At 43.3% G+C, this 22,393-nt stretch overlaps 2 protein-coding genes across 3 annotated transcripts in view; both read right to left on the bottom strand.

The window, feature by feature from the left end:
* Positions 1 to 2,596, bottom strand: part of TRIM36 (tripartite motif containing 36) — a 31,705-nt gene extending 29,109 nt beyond the window's left edge. For both annotated transcript variants that reach the window (XM_066987709.1, XM_066987710.1), the window contains exon 1: positions 2,519 to 2,596. In XM_066987709.1, coding sequence (XP_066843810.1) covers positions 2,519 to 2,581 — 63 coding nt within the window. In that variant the 5' untranslated portion in view covers positions 2,582 to 2,596. The remainder of the gene's footprint in view (positions 1 to 2,518) is intronic.
* Positions 2,597 to 14,171: 11,575 nt separating this feature from the next.
* PGGT1B (protein geranylgeranyltransferase type I subunit beta) overlaps positions 14,172 to 22,393 on the bottom strand; it is a 37,511-nt gene continuing 29,289 nt past the window's right edge. The window contains 5 exon segments of the mRNA XM_048049923.1: positions 14,172 to 14,760; positions 14,763 to 14,894; positions 19,692 to 19,800; positions 20,082 to 20,266; positions 21,786 to 21,831. Coding sequence (XP_047905880.1) covers positions 14,714 to 14,760; positions 14,763 to 14,894; positions 19,692 to 19,800; positions 20,082 to 20,266; positions 21,786 to 21,831 — 519 coding nt within the window. The 3' untranslated portion in view covers positions 14,172 to 14,713.

Genomic DNA, 22,393 nt, shown 5'->3' with positions numbered 1-22,393 from the left:
ATGTCGTGGGTGTATGGATTACACGAGGACTGGCTTCTTGGGGCTAGAAGTGTTACACGCGTCTTTGTGTCCCAGGTACAACGTGCAACTCGTGAAACAGAGTCACAGGGGAATAATCAGTACAAATCATTAGGAAAGATAATGAGTTTGTGAAGTGATGTCCCCCTGGGGGACAGCAATATGTAATGATTTGTCCTGGTGTGAGAGCTGACAAGCTAAGTGGAAAAACAGCATGACTGCCAAAAGAGATAACGTGCCCAGGGTGCAGGTGCTGGTGTGCAGGGAGGGAATTATACCTGTTGGGATGTCACACCGCAGAGACAGGAGCGTGTGAGAATAATGAATTGGTGATATATCCTCTTTCCCTAACAGGAGCTCTTTGTTTGGAGAAAACCAGATGTTTAGCAGTTAACGCAGAATACATTAATGCTCCCTGGCTTTGTTGCAACAGCTTTATTGATGTGAGAGGTTTGGAAAGGCAAAACTGGGGTAATGGGATCTGTGAGCAGTAATACCCTGCTCCTAAGCATGTATGGTTTACCACACAGAAGCATCCTTTTGCTGGCATGATTTATGTCACCTGAGAAAGAAGCTTCATTATCGCAGCAGAGTATCTCTCGGCTCCTGGATAACATCAATAAATTACAAAGGGGCTGTAATCTAAACCCCGGGCTGGAGGTAAAGACATGCAAGAGGAAAACACGGAAAGCGGGAGGCCTCCGAGGTGGCCCCTGGAGAGCCAGAGGCAGAGTGACCGCCACTACGGCAAGTCTGTAAAGGTCACAGGACAGCTACTGCTCCGCTTTCCTTCACACACATCAAGCATCTCTGGGGTTGGGACTTGGCAATGCGATTCTCTGCGTATAAAGAACAGCACTGTTTGCAGTAAACACGCACATTTCACTCCAATGTGCTAACTCGGCTGTCTATCGAGGCATATGCTCTCGTGGAGGGAAGTCTGATCCAAGCTACCAGCACAGGCGGCACACGCTGTCACCCCCTCGCAGGGAAATCATGGGCAAAAGGAGCTTCTTGCCTGAAACCCTCCATGATTTTGTGTACCGTGTAAAATGGATGGGACGGGAACAAGACCCGGCCATCCAAATTGACCCAGGAGCCCTGGGCATGGCTGCTGCTGGACCAGGAGAAGCAGGAGATCACTGGGGAAGGCCCTCTCTCAACCAGGCCCAAGGGGCCTGCACTTGGAAGAGGGGAGAGGGACAGGAAATCCGTGGTGGACGCAAAGAGTAGTGTGTAAAGGCAGTTCTGGAGCTGGCCTAGGACGTCTCCAGGACGCACTCAGAACAAGCATAATCTTCCAAATCACCCCTTTGTTTGTCACACTTGGGTTTAAGGTTAAAAATGCAGTGCCTACTTCATGTTTTCTAAACCCGTCAGGGCAGAGTCTCTGAGGGGAGGGGAGAAGAAGCGCTCCCTCTTCTTTGTACATGCACCAGCAGCTCAGAAACACGAGAAGTTGGATTTATTACCCCCTTCTTGTGAGAAACGCACTCGCTACTTTCCCTCAAAATATTTTCAAGCCCTGAATCATTTCCTGCGGGTGACACTTCCCACTCCAGCACTGCCCGCAGCCAGTCCAACTGTGGGTGACAGGAAAAGTACCCATCACCCTGCCAGCCTGTGTGCGGCCCCGTTGGAGCCCCACGTCCACAGGTTAGCGGAGGGACGAGCTGCATGAGCGCCAGATGCCGAACTGACGGGCCGAGCAGTGCCCCGCATGGCTGGGTTTTGTTGGCTTTCATCCAGCGGCCGCAGTAGCGTGCTGTGAGCATGAAGCGGGCGCACAAAATATATCGTGCACAGAGGCATGCTAACAAACAAGTTAAATAAATAAATAAATAAATAAACAAACAAGAATGATAATAATAATACTATAGGATGATATAATAGTAATGCATTATTATTTATAATGCATGTATATCATTTATAATAATGAAATAACACAAAATATAAAGAAATCATAAACATAAAATAAAAAAATAAAAATAAAATATTATATAAAATGAAATAATACAACGTATAATGTAATGAATGAAATAATATACATAAAATAAAATGAATAAAAATGAAAAAATAATAAAATAAAATGAAATGATACAAAATAAAATGTAATGAAATAATATAAATAAAATAAAAATAAAATAGCAAAATGAAATGAGATAAAATACAATAAATAAAATTAAAAATAATAAAATGAAACGAGATGGGATGAGATAAAATAAAATAAATAAAATAAAATAAAATAAAATAAAATAAAATAAAATAAAATAAAATAAAATAAAATAAAATAAAATAAAATAAAATAAATAAAAATAAAATAACGTAAAATAAGGTAAGATAAAGACGGAGGGGACGTGGGAAACGCCGGGAGGAGGAGGCGGAGGCGGCACCGCCCGCCCCATCCCAGCCCGGCGGCGTCCCGCGGGCGCGCCCCTCGCCCCGTCCCCGGCCGCAGGGGCTCCCGGGTCGCTCCCCGCGCCCCCCGCTCGCCCCCTACCTTTCCTCGCTCCAGCAGCTCCGCGATGTAGCCGAAGCGGCCGCCCTCGGCCGCCCCCGCCATGCCGCAGCCGCCGGGGGCGTTGCGGGAGTGCCGGCGGCCGGGCGACGGCGCCTCGGCCGGCGGGGGCGTCCGGGGGGCACGGCGGGGGAGCGGAGCCGGGCTCCCGTCGCCTGTGGGCGGCTGGTGTCGGTGTGGGGAGGTGTGCGAGGGCGTCGGCACGGGGCGTCTGCTGCTGGCATGCAGTGCAGTGCAGTGGTCGGCACGGCAGCGCCCGTGCCCGGCCGGCTGCATGACTGCGGGGGGCGTCAGGCAGGGTGGAACTTGGTCTGCATGCCCGGCCTGCGCTGCCGCCCGGGCGGGAGGGATGCGGCGTGCCCGGACTCAGCCGAGGCACAAGTACGGGTCCTGGCACCCTGCTGCTTGGGAAGGCGATCCTCGGGGCCTGCTGAGGCGTTCAGGGGGCTAGCTACCAGGACGGCCTCTGCAAAACTCCGTCCAGAATAGGTGGCCAAGGGCACCCCGTGGGGTGGCCGGCGATGGATGCTTGAGGCATGGCACGTGTTGCACCCCTGCTCCGTGATGGCCTCTGCTCTCCACAGCTGGAATCACCTGCTAATAATGATGGAAGCAGGACGGGTCACTTCAGCTGAGTTCTTCCTCCCCTGGTCCCTCGCCAGCTCTCCCCCAGACTGAGGGGTGGAAGGGGACAAGCCGCCCTTACCCTTTGGATATCGGGTGGCCCATGGGGCACATCACCCCGGTGTGGTGAACACATACTGAAGGGTGTTTTATAACGGGATAACATATCCCTTTGGAGGCTGTATTTACTAAGCTTGTTGATACAGTAGTAATGCTATACTGTATTCTCTCTGCAGGTTACTCACGGAAACAATATACCTTTCTTTCTCAAGAAACGGGACTCATGAATAGCTACCGGACTGTTCTGTTACTAGATACTGTAGAATTACATATATCAGATGACTCATTAATCAAATAGCCTGTTATTGGGATATAGACAGGCTTTCAGCATTCCCCCTCTTGCTTTTGTGCAAGTAGCAAACAGTTTATCAGAATAAACGATGGGCAGTGTCACGGTGGACAGTCAGTTGTCATCGCCCACGCAGCTGAGAAGCCTGTGATATATAATTTAACTCCAACTGAGATATTTTGCTCCTCTGATCTACTTCCAGCTCACCAAGTGGCAGTCATGTGGGGAAGATTTGATGCTGTAGTTTGGGAGGGTACAAGGACGGCCAGGGGCTGGGGACGAGGGCTGCACAGCTCCTCACCTGGCTGCACCCAGGCTCCGCACCAGCCACAGCGCCCCAGTATCGGAGAGGGTTGCACTGTGGCATCAGCATCAACCTCTGAACGATAACCAGAGCTCAGCAGCAAACATACCTTTGACCGTGCTGGTCAGTAATGACGGGCCATGCAAAAAGCTGAGGAATTTACAGCCCTTCCTGCTCAGTACAGGAGACGATGGCTCCTCACTGCTGCCTTCAGCTGGAGGCGCGTCTGCGCCTGTGCCTCGTGGCAGGGCTGTCACATTCGTGATAATCGACGCCCAGCGCTCTGCGAGGCCATGCTCTGACGTGGCATGTGTCTGTCTGGCGCCCTTCAGCCGTGAATCACACCGGTATTTTGAACTAGCTGCTCTGAACGATTCCTGCTTACAAAAGAGATGTAAATGTAGCCCAAGTCATGAAGGGCAAGGAGGATACAGGAGAAGAAGGACGAAGCTGATGGTTCTTTCATGCTCTCTTCTTGGAGAGGTTTTGTTTCAGCACTAGCTCTGTTAGCATCCTGGGCTCCGGTGGCTGTCAGTGATGGGCAAGCAGGACAAGGTCACTGCCTGCTTTTGCATTGATCTTAAATCTTTGGCAGTGGCATCCTCCCAGGTGGCTCTTTCTGGGAAGATCCCTGTACAACAGCCATCTGTGCCATCAGCCCTGCAGAAGAAGTTGTTCCAGCAGACTGCTGCAAGGCTTGTGGGGCCTAATGGATGGGTCAGTATCACTCACACAAGCTGTCCCCACAGATCTAGACTGGCCAGGGGGTTGGGACTGTTCCCTGCAGCAGATTATCAATTCCCTTGGCCATCCCAAGGGGTCCCATCTACCTCCCCTGGGACAGAGGAAAGTTTGCACCAGACTATCTCGAGCGGCTGCAGGCTGACAGGGGAATGTGTGCTTGGAAGGCCAGGGACAGGTGGAGAAGCCTCATGTTTTTGCAGCTGGTGGCCCAGGGGCTTTAGCCCCACTTGGTATCTGGTTGCTGTGTTTCACACAACCTTTGCAAGGTAGGCTGTATGGCAGAAATAGCGGGGAGTGCCTCACCTGCTCCACATAAATCGCTGGTATGAATTTGCTTTTTGTGCTTTTCTTCCCTCTGTTTCCTGTCTCAGGTTGGTTCCTTTCTATGGAAGCTGGACGTCTGAAAATGAATCAAAACTTCAGTAATCAGGAAATTATCAATGTCAGAACACGTCATGTTTTGTTGAAATGAAACACTAGAATGATTTAATCTCCTTTATATCACTTAGACTAGAAGTGTCTCCAAAAAAGCAAGGATTCTGGGCCCAATTATTCACCAATAGTTTTATACCAGTGGAAAATCTGGCCCTGCATTGTTATCCTGAAATGTTACGTGGCACAGTACTTTACCCTGACACATTGGTATAGAAAGCAAATTGTAAAGGAAATGTATGTTTCCTGACCTGTGAATTACATTGATTCTCCTAGGACAGCAGTGACAGCTCTAGATTTTCTGGTTGATGTCCTCCATCTAAGTTTCTAATTCCTAACTGAATCTGCGCAGTGAAGCCTGACACTATTTTCTTTTTGCTCCTTCAGGATTGTAAAGTGTTTTCCCATTTCCACAGTACAGATAATACACTCAGGTATGCACCTGTGGTAGCAGTCCAGCATCATCCTCAGCAGGGGCCTTCCCCCGCTGCACACCATGTGTGAAGTTGCTGGCCATCGTGACCTAAGGAAATCTACTCAAAGGTGGGTTTGAAAGCAGCTGCAGGTGGCCATACAGAAAGGGCTAGTAGAAATATTTCAATACTAATGAGATACAGAGTGCTGTGCTTCTATTTTACAGTATTCATGGGGGAAATGGATCTGTGTAGGTGCACTGCCATCTTGGAGGACTCAAACGTCACCAGCAATTTCAACACCAGAACACCAGAGATGGCAAGAAAGATGATGCTATAGGTAGTGGAAAAGTGTGCCAACATTCACTAGGACCTACCTCAGTGTTAAATTGTACATTTGGGCAAACATCTGAAATCATGAAAAAACAAAACACAAAACATGCATATCCAGGGACATATGCCTCTGGTAAGGGCTATGGCCTGCATTAATTCTCCTAACAATTTTTAGAGGCCTACATCCGAATTGAGCAATAATGAAGAGAATTTGTGTAAATAGTTTACAAATTTTATGTAAACTGCTTCCTTCCGTGGGGAGTGATGTTGATGGGAACTGTCATGAAGAAGAAGAAAAATTGCCTTAAAATAGATGAGACCTTCTGATGGTTGTAAAGGTTTTGTAAGCAGGGCAAATGTGACCAAACTGTATTTCAAAGCTTGCAGTACCTGCACGCAGATCTAAAGCTCTCTCTGCAACAAAATCCATCCCCACTAGTTCCTTTTGGGACCACAGGGTTGTTTCCATTCCCACCTTCGCTGCTTTATGGATAATAAAAGGGATAACCATCTCAAGTCTTTTAGTAAGCAGTCAGGGAGCCGTCTACTTCTGCATCCATTCCATGTTCAGCTGAGGTTCCACCAAAGCCACCCCAAGAAAACAAACTCCTGCCCCTGCTCTCTGACACTGGTGTTAATGGCCCCTGCTCTGGGTCTGGACTGAGTCTGCGATTCCTGGGAACCCCCAGATCTCTTTCCACACTGCAGCTGACTATTTACATCCTTGCTTCGTGTTGGGGAATGTGATTTTGCCTCCTCCACATCTCTAGTCTAGACTTCCTTAGCGATCTGATTTTTATTCCCCACCAACACAGTCTGAAACAGGGTTTTACTGAGTTTTGCATACCTCATTCTGATAGATACTGACAAACCCCAAAAGATCCCTAAACACGTAGCACTGAATATAGCACACAAACAGCAACAAGCCACACAGACACTGAGGCAGTTCTGCAGCTGCTCTGAGGCTAAGTGTGATGTTGTCCATCATTGATGGCCAGAAGAAACAGTGTCCCCCTTAGCCTGTACCTCACATTTCTTTTACTTCTGGCTGCAGGTCCTCTGGCTAAGGCAAGTTTAGTAAAATTAAAAGGTGAATTTCAAATCCACGATATTTTGGAGCCAGATGTTTTGTTCTGCTATGTTCAACAGAGGGCGGCTGCAACTTGTGTTCAGACTTTTTGTCACCACTAGGTATCTATGGGTATAAATCTGTATCAGATATGTATCTCTCTACATCTATCTATACAGATACCTAGATATAGGTACAGGTAGGTATCTACCTCTAGGCTCTAAATGGCCTTGCTCCATTTAGAGAGCTACATTCAAATACCATGAACATCTCTATCCAATAGTTTTGAGGTACAAACACACAAAATAAAGCACAGAGCTGACTGCATCCATGCTACATGAAAAATTATTTTTATGTATGATTTCACCTAGACTGTCCCATATGACTCTAACACAATATCACACACCCCTGGGAAAAAGCTTATTTAAGAAATATGGGTTAAGTATGTAGGCTACTATTAATATTTAATGTATTGAATATGTTATTATATATTTATAAGGAATAAGCTAAAGTACATAATGATGCATACCGTGAATATATAATGCAATTGCCATTTTTTGCTACAACTACAGTTAATCAAGTTTGACAATGTAAAGAGAATTTCATGTATATGTGGAGTTTTAACAAATATTGAGTAAAACATAGCAGGCTTGAGTCTACTAATTTACTGAGCCTATTGATTTACTTAAAAGAAGTTGTCTAATTAAATCAGAGACATGGAAATTGGGTGAAGATACAGGAAAGATGAGCCCTACCAACCTCTGCATACGAATGCAGCGATGCATATTTCAGTAATTTTGCATGTGACACAGAGGAGACATGTCTGAAACGGTACAGGCACCAAGGAAGGCGGCAGAGCCCTGAAAGCTTTTCAGACTCAGCTGGCCTTCAGAGCATATCACATCTCCACAGAGCTTGTCCAATTTGTGTGTCCAGGGCTTGAAGGCAGCAGCTGCACTCCGACACTTAACTATGCCAGGGTTGGGTTGGAGCTAACTTTCCTTTCACGGAGTAGCGTGCCCTGTGTTCATGCAATGGTGCTGCCCTGTGCATTTACCAGTCTTTAAACCCCCCTGAAAGTGGGTTCAGTCTCACTGTGGAGTGGCTTTGCACATCTGTGCAGGCCCTGAGGCCTGCTGGACACCTCCTGCCTGTCCCTGCCTTGCACCAGGCCAGGGTTGGCGTGTCCCTCTGCTCACCCATCCCACAGGCACCTGAGGTCCTCCTGGCCAGGCCCTGCCACCCGCTTACAGCACCAGCCTAGTTTGCTCGTGTATATAAAGAGATGGGCAGCGCTGAGCTAAAGGCCTAAAACACCACTGTTGGGAAGTTGTCTGAAGTCACAACAGGGCACATGGTTGCTGGTTGTATTGATGGAAAGCCAAGAGTCAGCGCTGAAGAACAGCAGCTCTCCTGCTCCCTGGTCCTGCTGTGAGGAGCACAGGGGGACGGGGGAGACCAGCTCCAGCCCCAGGTGTGAGATGGACACCAGGGCTGGGAGTGAACTATGTGGGCCGCACGCTCTGCAGCCCCAACTCTGGGCCCAACCATGGGCAGACAGCCACTTACGTGCTACCTTACAGCTCCTAAAGGTTTGTTCCTTTGACTTGACAATTTCAGCAGTTCTCCATGGCATGTTTAAAGAGGCCTCTGTACTGCAGCAGCCTGACCGAGCGGAGCAGGTTTCCCTCTGGTTCAGCTGTAAGGCACACCTTCCACGTTGCCACACTTGCTTTGCCGTGCTGTGAATAGAGGAAAGTCAAAAGCACGTTGCTCTGCCAGGGGCAGCTCCCCCCAGAGTCCTCCCCAGACAGCGCCCAGCCCAGGATTTCAAAATGGTTAAAGACCAGAAAAACCTTTCTCCCACTAGTTAGAAATATTGCATTATTTGTTACCTTTTTACTGTTTTCATGTAGAGCTGTGACAGGCAAAATAAACTATGTTGGTAAAAAGGACATCTTTGTCTGGTTTGATTCCTGCCCCCCTTGTTTAAATTAATCAAGAATAATCTGATCCTGATCGAGGTCTTCCCTTACTGGTGTTTGCAGTGCACTGACCTCCACCAGAGTGGCTGACATCAGAGCATTTATTTCTGACAGGCAAAAAATAAAATACTTCCTTCACTGTGTTCCTGCTCGCTCCAAATCTGTCTGGCATCAAAACTCACCTCAAGGCTCAGCTTGTCTGGGGGTAGAAGCCTGCCCGTGGGTAGCTGCAGCCGGCTGGCCAGCCAGGAAGGGGACAGGAGGGGGGTCCAGCCCAGACGGGCTACCAGATCAGCAGCTGCTGCAGAATTTAATATCCTTTTATAGCAGGGAGATCGTGGGAATGCTTGCTCCTCATAGCCTGCAGAGTCTTTGGCTTAAAAAGCTGCCCTCCCTGGGGACCATATGCCACGTAACATCCCAAATGCCAGCCTGTGCGTCTGCTCGGGTTTCTGCCACAGCCAAAAGCAGCATGTTTTCCTTTGCTTTGCATGGGGACCCGTGAACCCTCCCTGTTCTGGGGCTTGGGAACCGTGACTTGGAGTCACACAAGGTGAGAAAGCCTGCAATACTGAGGGTTACAGCCAGGAGATGCAGGACCAGGGGCAACCAGGAACAGGAGGAGTAGCGTGCTAAGAGCACACACAACAAGGCATGGGACAGGCTCTGGTGCCTGCTGGGGTCACCACCTACACAGCTGGTGGTGGCAGCAGCCTTCCCACCAAAAGCTGCCGTTCTCAGCCCAGAGGGGTGTTTGCCAGAGCCAAACACCCCTCCTGGGATGGGTGCACCACTCGGGCAGAGCATAGTTAAACACATGCTGCTGCTGTTCCCTCCTGTCTGGGTCTCATAAAAACCCAAGTGAGCCCGGGGCTGCACAGTGGAAGGGGGCAGGACGTGAGGAGCTCACCTCATTAACGAGGTTTATGCCTGCTGTCACAGCCCCTACTACTACCAGCAGCGCCCAACTGTGCAAGAGGAAGTTGGTTGAGGCTGGGGCTACGTACACTGAAAACAAAAGTCAAGGCATGGAGCCATCAGAAAAGTTTGGTAGCAGTAACAGTTTCCACGGCCTGCGTAGGAAGCTATCTATAGCAACTGGGGAGCCACAGAGGGCATTTTTTATCAACACTCTGCAGGATGTGTGCTGCCTGGCCATACACTTCAAGTTACATAGAGAGACATACACAAAAATACAGAAAAGTCCAGTGATCGTGTTGGAAAGCCTCATCCAGACACATCTCTAGCAGGATCTTGCCCTTGGCTGCACCATCAGAAGGATGTTGGGCAGCCAGCACTGCCCAGGGGCAGCTGATCTGTAATGTATGAGCACAAAGGCTGGTGTGCAAATATGCTCAGTCCTTCCAAAACTTCTGATTTTTTTTAGATTATCTTCACGCTATTTACGAAAACTGCCCCCGCTCCTATCTATATACCTTGCAGTTCAGCATTTTAAGTCTTACCAGAAAAAAATAATGTGTTGAAGCAGCACTGAATGACTTGTTTTGGTAAAAAAATAGGCCAGGAGGGTCCTTAAGAGTCCACCAAACTGTCCTGAGGCAGGATAAGCTGTCCCCATGTCATCCTTGGCTTAGTCTAACCTGATATGAAAGGAGAGCCGCGGTGAAAACTCCACAGCTTCCCCAGGGCAGTAGGTTTACAGAGATGCCTTTCAGGGCAATGCTCCTCCAAAATAAGTCTGAAGTTGAAGAAGGCTTTTATAGAAATGTTATAATAAGCAGTAAAAAGGCTGGGCTCAAGATTAAAATGTAGTTTCATAAAGTGAGCCTGTTTTTGTAAGGCATGGTCATGATTTAAAGAAAGTTGCTAAATAAACAGCACAACACCAAATATAGCTCTGTGCTTAGGAAAACCTTCAAATTACCCAAAGGCAGCATGCAATTTCAGCAGCATTCCAGCATATTTAACTTTCCAGGCAGCATAAGCACCACTCCTTTCCCACAAACACGGAGGTGATGAACAGTGAAAAGCTGTGTCTTGACTTCTGTTCTGTCATTTTCCTGCCAAGTCGTCACTTTTGCTGATTCCCCATGAAATGGTCACAGGGGTAAGGCAGAGCCTGTGTAACACGTGCTGTATCAAAGGGGATAAGGGAAGAGGTTCGGATGGAAACTCTGCAATGGCTCTTGCAGAATTAGCTTCATGAAGGCCTCCAGGCTATCTCACAAGGGTATTTGAACTCTGTCACTGCTAGCTCACAAAGTGATTGGTTTAACAGGACACAGGGCAGCCTCCTGGTCCTTGATAAGCAGAGACCGATTATCATCACTGCTACGAGTTAACACAGAAACCACCTTCGCATGAATACATGGCTGTCAAAACACAAGCTTCTCTATATAGACACATCTCCTTCCTTTCACTTGTGAACTTAACATAAGCAGCCTAATCTGGCAAGTTGAGCGCTCTGTCCTCACCACAAACCTTTCCCCTCCCAGGCACATTTTGAAATTCTCAGATTGCTGCTGCAGATTGTTCTCATATAGATTTTCTCTTCCTTGACGAATTTCTCACTTTTGTTGAGGCAGAGCTTTTTCCTTCCTCGGGATCCTGCTCATTCTACAGCGATAGTAACTATTTTTGTCCAGTCCTATTTGTAAGTACAGGGTGTGTACCTAAATAAGTACATTTTAAAGGGTGGTCACACACTTCAGTTGTCAAAGAAGGCATTTTGCCAGTACTTCAGAAACCAAGTGGTGGTGTGGGATTTTTGCTGCCCTTGGTGGTGCAACTTGAAAGCCTCTGGACATTTTCACATTCAGTGCCCAGAGAAGGTGCTGTGTGGGCAGTTCTTCACTCAGAACATGTGACTGGTTTGCAAAAACCCACCAGCATGAGACAAAGCTCACCAGAAATCAGTTTTTCCTGTTTCACAAAGCAACAGGTCATTGATTTTTATTAAATTCAGAAACTAATTGGACAGAGACAAATAAGACAAACTTTAGAACAGTGTGTTGAAAGTGTAATTCTATAGTGTACTGCTGTCACTCGGTAGAGTGATTTAGTAGGCTTTTAGTATAGAGATAGTGACACTTGTTCTGTTTCACCCTGTGGTTGCTGAAAGTGAGAGGAACTGCTTAAATGGTGACTACTTGCAATAGCAAACCAAGAACTTTTCAGTATTTAATGCCAACCGAAACGGACCAATATTCTCATTCAACAGATGAATTTCAGAGACATTTTGTGTTTTAGATGGTCCAGTAGGATCTGCTTACCTGGGGGGGGTCTCTCTCTTTTTCATGTCCCGACAACATATCTTCTACCTCATCAGTGGCACCAGTATCAGTTACCAATATCAGAGTTCTTCTTGAGCTGTCCACAATAGCTCTTACTTTGGAAATCCTTGTTCCTTCACCCTCTACCACAAGGTAACCCCTAACAGAATGGCTAAGGACTCACTACAAAGCTGAAATATATTTTTCTGGGAACACTACTGTTTCAAAGGGATATTTCATTTTTGATACTGGCTTCCACTGAGAGCAGAGTATTTAATTTAACTTCTTCAGCTCCTCTTAGGTTGTCTTTTACTTTGCTATGGGGCACTGAACATGGAGCAAGGAAGCCTGTTATTACATTTCACATAGATACTTCAGATGTTCCTCCAATGTCCAATTTACTTGTTAGTCATTTTTTTTTTCATAGCACGTAATTGTTCCATTTAGAACCAAATTTCCTCTACATGAAAAGCCCTCAAATAAATATGTACAGACTTAGCAACAGTTCTCCAAAGTGGTTCTATCATGTCTGCCAGCAGCTATATACAAGAGATTAAAGTTGCTGTGAAAGCCTTAATGATGATGTTTAAAACCTCAGTCCTCAGATCCTATTGAAAGGATGCATTTAACTTCCCTCGTTCAACAAGCTACTTCAAAGCTGTTCTTCTAGAACAGGAGTTGAAGACATTGTGAGCAGTCAGAGATAGGGGCATCCAGCTGACACATATTTGTCAGCTGAGCCAACATCACCAAGCTTTGAGTGCTGATGAGGATTACGTAAGGCATTAATTTTATAAATACAGTCTTGACAGGCAGGCAGAATAAAGGAGTTGTACCACACCATTGCTAGAACATCAAAAGGTTGTGGCAATGTAGCTGTTCCACATAATTAATGCAAGCCCTTATAGCCAAGACATTTTATACCCTCAAGGACATGTTAAAGTCACTGAAGTAACTGATTTCTTATTTAGGTTCAGCCTCAGCAATGTAAAGCTGTTGTTAATGCAAAATTGGTACAGGTGGGAAGTAATCTGACAGATAGCTTTTGTAGCTATACTTTTACTTTACATTTCACATGTAAGTTTAGATGCATTTGAACTTCAGCTTTTAAAGGGATTTTAAGTTATGGGCTCATTACCTATGAAATTTTTGTCTATCAACTTATCATTCATTATTTTCTAGTCAGAAGACATGATAACTGCAAAAATGTGAAAGGCAATGCAGTCTAGTGTTAACCACACAAGTCAGTCAGAATCAAAACAGCCACTCCACAGGCACACTCAATGGCCATCACCTGCTTGTTTGATGTTGAGTGCGATGTTAAGAATGGTAAATCATGCACGCAGAGTTGGTTATTAACACATTTTTGTCAACTTAAAAAAGTTTAAAGATTCCAAAACAATCAAAAAATTCTGATTATGCCATAAAGGTGTAAGCAGTTTGCTGGGTTCAGAAAAAACTGTGGGAGTTAGTGGGAAACAAATATGCCTTCTGCAGTTTTTAGGAAAGAGAAACTCTGCTGTCAACATTCAGTCTGAAAAGGATGCTGTTATTTAGCTGGGGGAAAAAAAAAAGCTGTAGAAGAACTGGGGCCCAAGGGGAAATGCAAAACACATATCAACAAGCCATAGAAGCTTACAGATATAAAAAAAAAACAACCACCACCACCAAAAAAACAAAAACACCCCCACACAAGAATTAGCTCCTTTTGGCCCATAAAACATGGTTAAATTACTTGCACTGAGAAATCAACTAGTTTTTCCACAGAATATGATTTTTCACTGTTGTGTCAAGACTTCTGCTTCTCTACCCTGATACCCTTTAGAGTTGAGAACACGGTAACAGGTAGTGAAACTCAGGAGCCACAGCTCAAGATTTTGCAAGCATGGATTTGCTCCAAGATAATCAAATGCAGCATTCCTCACGCAGCCAGAAAGTATCAATACTGGGTCTGTTTGCCAGCAGAGACTTACTTAGAGCAGCTTAGTTTGAGCACAGTGCCATATATCAAAACACCACACTCTCATTAATATCCCATGAAGATAGTATTTCAGATAAAAATACTTTGGCTAACAATCCACCGCATATGTACAGAAGGTACCCAGGAGAACCATGAAATTCATTTAGTGATGCCACACAACTTTAAAAGTCCAGTATATTGAATAAAATAATTTTATTTGTATTTACTTGATTTTATTTTTTTAACAAAGTTTATGGAATCTGAAAGTAGACGATAAAAGGTAACTTTTAACTGAGATTTAATATGGGAATATTCTCTACCCAAAAATATGTCAGACATCAAGATCATAAAGAACTCCAAGGTTCTGTGCTATACTGTATGATATGTAAACAGATTTTGAAAATACTTCCCCATTATATATTTTGACACAGTATGCACAAATTTAAAAAAATAAAATAAAAATGAAGTTTAATTGCCTCAAGGGATTTCTTAGACATAAAGCCATTTGAAGAGCCATTTACAGTCTGTGGTGACAAGCTTCTACATAATCAAAATATCCCCTTTTTTTCAAAATGCAGAATAATCTGCTGAAGACAATCCCCTATCAAAGTGATGCCAGCAACACAGATCTGATTGCATGACTCCAGCACTTAAAAAGCACGTTGGTTATACATGGCTTTTAACCTTGGGCTACAATTATGCTACCAGAACTAAATTCAAGTCTAAATCAGTCATGTAGGGATGTGTGTGTCGTCTGAACACTGTTTAGAGTCCTTGTTTTCCAGATCTGGTGAAGATGGTGAAGGCGCTCTGAGGTTCTTGTGCTTACATTCAGGGCAGGATGAACTTTGCAGATACCAGATTCTCCGATTAACGACAAGCCACAGATCCCAAAGTAGGCATGTAAAGCATCTGAAAGGAGGACAGAATATGAAAAACAGAATTGTGTGTCTTTTAAGTTGTAGCAGTCAAGTATTCCTGGGTTTCAGCACCCCTGAATAATCACAGCCAACGAAAACACACAGCTGTTAACATTTTAAATTTGAGATTTTCTACAAGAAAACAATTTCTGCTCAAACCTGCCAGCGTGAACTGATGGTCTACAATCTCTAAGACTAGAATCACTTTTATTTTATAACAATTCTTGCCCACTAGTCAACTTCCTAGTGCTCAGGCCAAACAGCAAAGAATTTCAGGAGCTGGAAATAATTTCCTTCAAACAGCAAATGTTTTTTCCCCAAATATGAAGGAATTTTTTGGCTATGTGTTGGACTGATAACTAAAGAAATATTAATAGCTGACAGACAGCAAGACTTAGAAGTATAGACTTCCCTATCTTCCCTGCTTCCTGAGCAAATACCCTAAGAACAGGAATTCATTAAGTGGCTTGATCAGCTGTAACAGATGACTACCAGCTCTTATTTCCCTGCCCCACTCTGCTCCTGATGCCTACCTTATACGGGGACTAAAGCTTGCTGAACACCCTCCACGACATACACCAACTCAGGAAACATATAAGCAATTGTAAATGGACAGTTTTCTGACATGTTAGTGAATGAAACTGTTTTGCAGACAGAACATGGGTCCCACACGGAGCAGATCTCCACGCTGCAGCCCCCCCGTGGAGGAGCCCCCGGTGGAGCAGGTGGATGTGGCCTGGAGGAGGCGCCTGCGGCCCATGGAGAGCCCCCGCAGGAGCAGGCCCCGGGCCGGAGCTGCAGCCCGTGGAGAGGAGCCCACGCAGGAGCAGGGGGTCTGGGGGGAGCTGCCGCCCGTGGGGGACCCGTGCTGGAGCAGTTTGCTCCTGGGGGATGGATGGACCCCGTGGTACGGAGCCATGTGGGAGCAGTTCTTGAAGAGCTGCTGCCTGCGGGCAGCCCCCCCAGGCTCAGTTCAGGAAGGAGGCATCCCGTGGGAGGGACCCCACCTGGAGCAGCGAAGAGAGTGACCGTGAAGGAGCGGCGGAGATGAAGCATCAGGGACTGACTGCAGCTCGTGTTCCCCTGAGCTGCTCGGGGGAAGGAGATGGGAGAGGGTGGAAGGTGGGGGGGGGGGAGGAGGGGTGCGTTTTTAGTTTCTTTCCCTTTTTTCCCACTTCTCTAGCTTGTTAGTTATAGGTAATAAATGTTATTAATCTGCCCATGCTGAGTCTGTTTTGCCTGTGATGATAATTGTTGAGTGATCTCCCTGTCCTAATCTCAACCCCTGAGCCCTTTGTGTCATATTTTCTTCCCCTTTCCCTTTGTGGAGGGGTAGTGAGAGAGCAGTTGTGGTGGAGCTTGGCTGACCAGCTGAGTAAAACCACCAGTTAGGCAAGGCGAACTCAGCTTCAGGAAGTACTAAATGCACTAAAAATCATATACAAACCTAATTACCTGTACATGGTGAGTTTAACTATGAAGTTCAACTGTTCTGCAAATCCATACCAACTTAATACTTACGTTCTAGAAAAAACACATTTATGGGGTCTATGTACTACTCTGCTTCAAGCTATAAAAGACCAAATCTTTTCAGTGTTGAAATACGTTAGTCCAAATGTTTTGTTTCATGAGCAATTCACAAGCATAGAAAACAACAAAGTGTATGTACTATGAGAGCAAAATCTCACTTTAGTGTTTTACATTTAGTAATTGCACACATTCATTTTCATCTTTTTGCTTTCTTTTTTATTCATGTTAAATCTTTTCATCCTTCTCTTGCAACACGTGTAATTCACCCATGCTTCCAATTCTCTTCTACTGCATATCACTTACAGATAACAAATGAGATGTGTAACAGTTGCTGCATGACTTCCTGGGGCACACAGCAGTGCAACTAGCAACTTAAAAGAAAAGTTTATTAAATCTAGTAGTGATTTATGCTCAAGTTAAAAAAAAAAAATGTTTATGTATATGTTCTAACAAAATGTTGCAGTATAACCTGGGTAGGCAGCTAAGCACCACACAGGTTCTCCCTCTCTTTCCCTCTTCCACCTCCAGCAGAATGGGGGAAGAGGAAAAGAAGATCAAAAGTGAGAAAACTCCCTGGCTGATATAAAGATTTCAACTGGTAATGCAAAGGTGCATGTGCCTGTAAAGCAAAACAAGGCACTCATTTAGTACTTCCCATCAGCAGGCAGGTGTTCAGCCACTTCCAGGAAAGCAGGGCTCATCATACATAAGGGTTGCTTGTGAAGACAAACACCTTAAATGCCATAGTCTTCCCTTCCTCATTCCCCCAGCTTTTATTGCTATGATGCCATATGGTAAGGGACAGTGTGAGAAACAGAGAAGACCTTGCTGCTGCTGTGTAAACACTGTCTGGCAATATCTAAAACACTGATGTCTTATCAGGACTGTTTTGGTCACAAATCCAAAGCACAGCATCATATGGGCTACTGCTAAGAAAATTATCACAGCCACCAGACCCAGTACAAAAAAGGAAAAGTTCTGTAGAACTGTAGGACTTAGGGGTTTAAAGTTTGTTACAGGTGGCATTAACCTCAGATAGCAAATCTAATTACTAAGAATGAAACTTTGAAAAAAGAAAATGCCGCTTTCATCTGCCTCACATGGACATGTTCAAATAAGTTTATCAGACAGTTGTAAATAAAGAACTGAACAAATACAGTACGTATTCAATTCTGTTTTGAAGTATGAATCTCTCTAGAAAGCCAGTGTTCACATCCCCTTTATACAACAGTAATAATACTACTACAGTGATATCCAGAAGATTCATTAGATAAAACCTTTCTTTGGCATATTCTTATTTTGCAAACTTTCCCTGGAATGTTCTATCACATCTGAGTTTTGTAACAAAAACAAATTGAGGCCACTATTATCAAGTATTTAAAAACTCTAAATACTTCAAGGTGAGTGAATTATTTCATATTGACCCTCAACAGATCTATTAACTCGTTTGCAAGATAACTCATACCATTCTCATCACCTTCTCATTTTGCATTTACATTAAGTCAACATGAGTGTGTACGCTTAACCACCAGCAGGCTTTTGACAACAACAGAGCTGCACGGATGCTTCACGTTAGCAAAGTGTGGAATCTTAATTGTGGGAGACATACGACATTCAAAAAGACAGCTTCCCTTCCAGTTTCTAGACTGAACTTGTAGGAAAGTTAAGTGTGCATATATGACACTGAAATTGCAGATCCATAGAAAAAAATTTTGCAATGCTGCATTTATAGTCATTCTTCAGACTGAAGATGTGCTGAGCTTTTTATTCTTTCCTTCAAAACTTGAACACAGACTTACAGTCACTAGTTGCCTGAGGAAAGAATCCTGTAATAAACCCACCTATCACAAAAGTGCAAATCTTCCCCTACCCCTGAAAAATTCCTAGAGCACTTAAATTCAGTAGTACCAAACATAACACCAAAAAAAAAATCCTAGAATATAGACATAAGACGTGCTGTATGAATTGTCAGAGCAAGCTAGAAAAAAATCTGGAATACCAGCAAAGTTTCTGTATGTTCACAGAACAACCTAGTAAATCAGTACTTTACTTTAACCCTCCTGTTCCACTTCTGTGGCCAGCCGGGACATGCAAGTTCAAAAAGCAGCTTACTCTCATGAGAAAATGTAAGAGATAGCACAAGCTTGTTATATAGGAAACAGCAGTGTTCAGGCAGGAACATCACACAAATCAAAGCAAAATAACTTTATAAGAAGTCTTGCCTTTTTCAAAAATCTCAGTCACAGCTATGTTAAAAGCTAGGTTAAAGAACTTTGCACATGACTGGCATTTTAAGCAGGTATTTTCTTCCTAGCCTGCGAAGTAAATGATTCATCAAGACAAACAGAAATATTTTCGCCAAGTGATACTGACTGGTCTACCTACTGTAGGAAAAATATAGCTAGTCCTCAGGAAACCTAAGCAGGTTTTCAGGGAAACAGGGGGAACATATCCATCACATACATTGCTTTCAGTCTTGGTCTACCTCAACAAATTCTCAACTGTTGCTCGAAAAGAAGTGATGAAAGGATGAAATATCTGCACAGATTCAAAACTGTCTCGTCCTTTACATTTTTCTCTTGTTTACTGATTTTACAGATTGTTTATCTTACCTGTACAAAACACCACTGAGCAACATTACTGGCCCAACTTTTACAACTTTGCAATACCTTTGCTGAATTCTAGCATCTTGTGAAATTATTTCAAATGGAAAGATTTTAGCATCTTTTCAAGCTTTTTGTTACTTCAAATTATACATTTGCAAGATGATAACAATAATTGACTTTCAGATATACTAGTTCTTTCTGTAACTATAATCTGTAAATCATATCTATCTATGCTTCGAGTTGATTAAATACATCAATGACTTCTGCATGAGCTTAGAGGATTCCCTTATTAAGAAAGCAAATGGTCTGAAGTATTTTAATCGGAACATTTATGAAGATATCCACTGTACAACGCGTTCCTTAATTGGAACAGTTAAACACATTCAGAAAGGCTTGTCGAGCTCTAAACAGATAGTGATACTCTTTCAGTGATGGTCTAAACAACAATAGCTCACTTGCTCCATGGATCAAAAAGAAAAAAATACACCCCCTGACTTCCTTTTAAATCATGAAAATTTCACTATATATTTTTTTAATTTACTTTTTGAAAGAGACTGGGGAAAAAACTTCCCTTACACCTCTCAAACATCTGACTGCTGGAAACATACTTCTAGCTTTTAACACACTTGCATGATTTTAAAAAGTAAATATACCTGGATGGCTATCTGGCCACTTGGCAAATCCACCAACAAGGCGATCTTGAGTTGACAGAATGTAATTTCGGTTTTTCTCAAAATTTGTGTATTGGAATATGTTCAAGAGCTGAAAAGAAGAAGGTAGACTGTTACAGTAATATACTAAACCCTAGTGTATTTTTAATACTAAAATACAGTGCCTATCTATGTAGATAAGCAGTGCAATAGAGCACTAAGCTGGTAAACCTCCAAATCCTGCATTCTTGCAAGATAAAAAACCTTTACTGTTATCTGTGCATATTTACATACTGATGCCAAAGATGTAACTCTTCCATGCAAAGAAATGGTATGATGTTTAAGGAAACCAAAACAAATCAGTAACTATCCTGTGGCTGTTTTATACGCTACCTTCAATGTGGCGCCCACCCAAAAGGAATAGCAAGTGTCTACAGGTTTGTTAGGTCGTCCATGGTAGCCATTCTGTTGTCTCATTATACACCACCTTCTTATTCTGTTCAGTTCTTTTTCTGAAAAAACTTCTTCCAATTTACCCATCAAACACAGGGATGCAATACCACAAAATGTAGAGCCACCTGTGAAGAAACGGTTGTTAATGAGCACATTTTCAGGGAAGCCTTTGGGACATCAGTCAGAACTTCAATTAGAGTAGTGACAATTTCATCAATAGATTTCTACAAGTTTGAAAGCATCTTTTACATCTAAAATCCAAACAAATAAAAATACTTCAGTACATATATCAAGGAAACAAACAAACGAATAAACAATTCTAGCACAAATAAACCTGAATTCATTTTACTCAAGTTAGAGGGCCTCTCAGTGCTGCGTAATTTACATTACACAGCAGCCTGGGAATGAGTAAATGCAGCAGAAAACATTTGTTCATATTAAACTTACACAAGAAAGCTATTGAGAAGCTAGCAATTGAACTGAAACAGAGATGCCAAATGCAGTTTCAGATACAATGCCCAAGAGAAGAAAACCAGAAGTGTCTGATGATCAGAAAGCCCCAAAAGTATTAGGAAAAAATTAAGGCATGGCTAATATGATGGAAAGACTGCTGGATTCTCATGGTTGTCACCAACACAAATTATGTTTCTATGAAATTTTTTGTTGTCAAGGAATCTGTAAGCAATTAGAAGAGAAATTCACGTTGTTTGTGTATCATTGCCATCACTTTTTAAAACCCATTAAAACTCATTCTGAGCCTATTATCTGCAATGATAAAGTTACAGCCTGGGAAAGAAGGTAGGAGAGATGTTGATATATGACTTAGGGCTCAAAGTTCTTTATACTGCTCAGGTGCTAGAAGACCACACGCAACTATAAGGTTATCTTCTTTCTGATGCTGAAATGCAGGAAGGGTAACTGAAGTAATGCTATGTGTTATCAGGGTTCTACAGTAATTTAGTTAAGTATGTAGGGGTATAGTTTAAGTTTTTCAACGTTTTCCTTCCTGCAGGAAGAATTTCAACTCCAAGAATAAAACTAACAAAAATCTGAGAGATTTAGTATCAGTTTCATAAAAGTAAGAACTTTCTCTGTCAGGAAGAGACCAACTACTTCATAGCATAGAAAAATACTTTGCTTAAAAATATCAGTCTCTTGGGAATTCCTATCTTTGAAGCTACCACCTGTTTATAAAAATATGTCTTCAAGATTTGAGCCCCCAACGGGTGGTGCAATCTGTCAGAGGAAATACTTCCAGGTTTAACTAAAAGGTGCTGAAACTGGGGATTATCAGGGGCATTGCATAAAATCTCATGCAGATAAATCCACAGAGTAGCAATGGTACACGATGAAAAGGTTTGCTCTGTCAGCAAGACACGATAACTACAGCCAACACCTTTCAACCAAACATTCATGAGGTAAAAATATTGGAGTTGGTATATCAAGTATCCATCTGGTCTGATATTAAGCAGGAACTAAGGGAAAAGGAAGATAATATTGTGAGGCATGTTTTAGATTTGCTCCTCCTCATCCCACTTCCTTAAAATTAGAGAAAGAAGGAAAGGCTTGACATACCCTGAACTTCTTACAGCATTTCACCATTCCAGTCTTAAAAATAGTTGTAGAATATTTTAACATTCTTACCATGAGATTCCAGTCCAGCTCCTTGTGCCAGGCCATTATCATAAGACTGAAGAAAAAAAATGCACAAACCAGTTACTTCAGAGCCAAATCACTTTTACAGACATTGCAATTTCTCAGTTTACCAGCAAAATTATCAGACTATAATGACCATTTAAAAATAGTTAAATTCTGAACCTATGCCTCAAGAAAATTCTTGGCACAAAATTGTTAACTGATCAGCTTTGTTTCAGTACAATAAAAACAGCTTTTATGACTTTTTAGTTCATTTTAGTTAAATGTCTGGAAATAGCTAAACATTTCTTTGCCCAAAAGGGAAAGCATATGATGCAGATATCCATTTTCCTTTCTTATAATGAAAAAGTTTCATTTTTTCTTTAATGGTTATGTAATTCCAAACAAAATTAAACACATAAATGAAATCTGTCTCAAAACCTCATTAATATACTGAAAGACAAAATACAGGTTGATATTGTATCTACAGCACTGAAGTACAAGAAATATTTTAGTTAGGAGCAAGACCATCAGGCTTTAAATAAACTGAAGCCTGAAGTGAGGGGAGACCAGAAGCAACAATATAATAAGGCACGCTATTTTACCAAACTTAATCT

This window comes from Anser cygnoides, chromosome Z (assembly GCF_040182565.1).
Source record: "Anser cygnoides isolate HZ-2024a breed goose chromosome Z, Taihu_goose_T2T_genome, whole genome shotgun sequence".
Classification (NCBI taxonomy): Eukaryota; Metazoa; Chordata; class Aves; order Anseriformes; family Anatidae; genus Anser; species Anser cygnoides.
The sequence above is the reverse complement of the archived record's forward strand: the minus strand, read 5'-3'. Positions and strand labels throughout refer to the sequence as shown.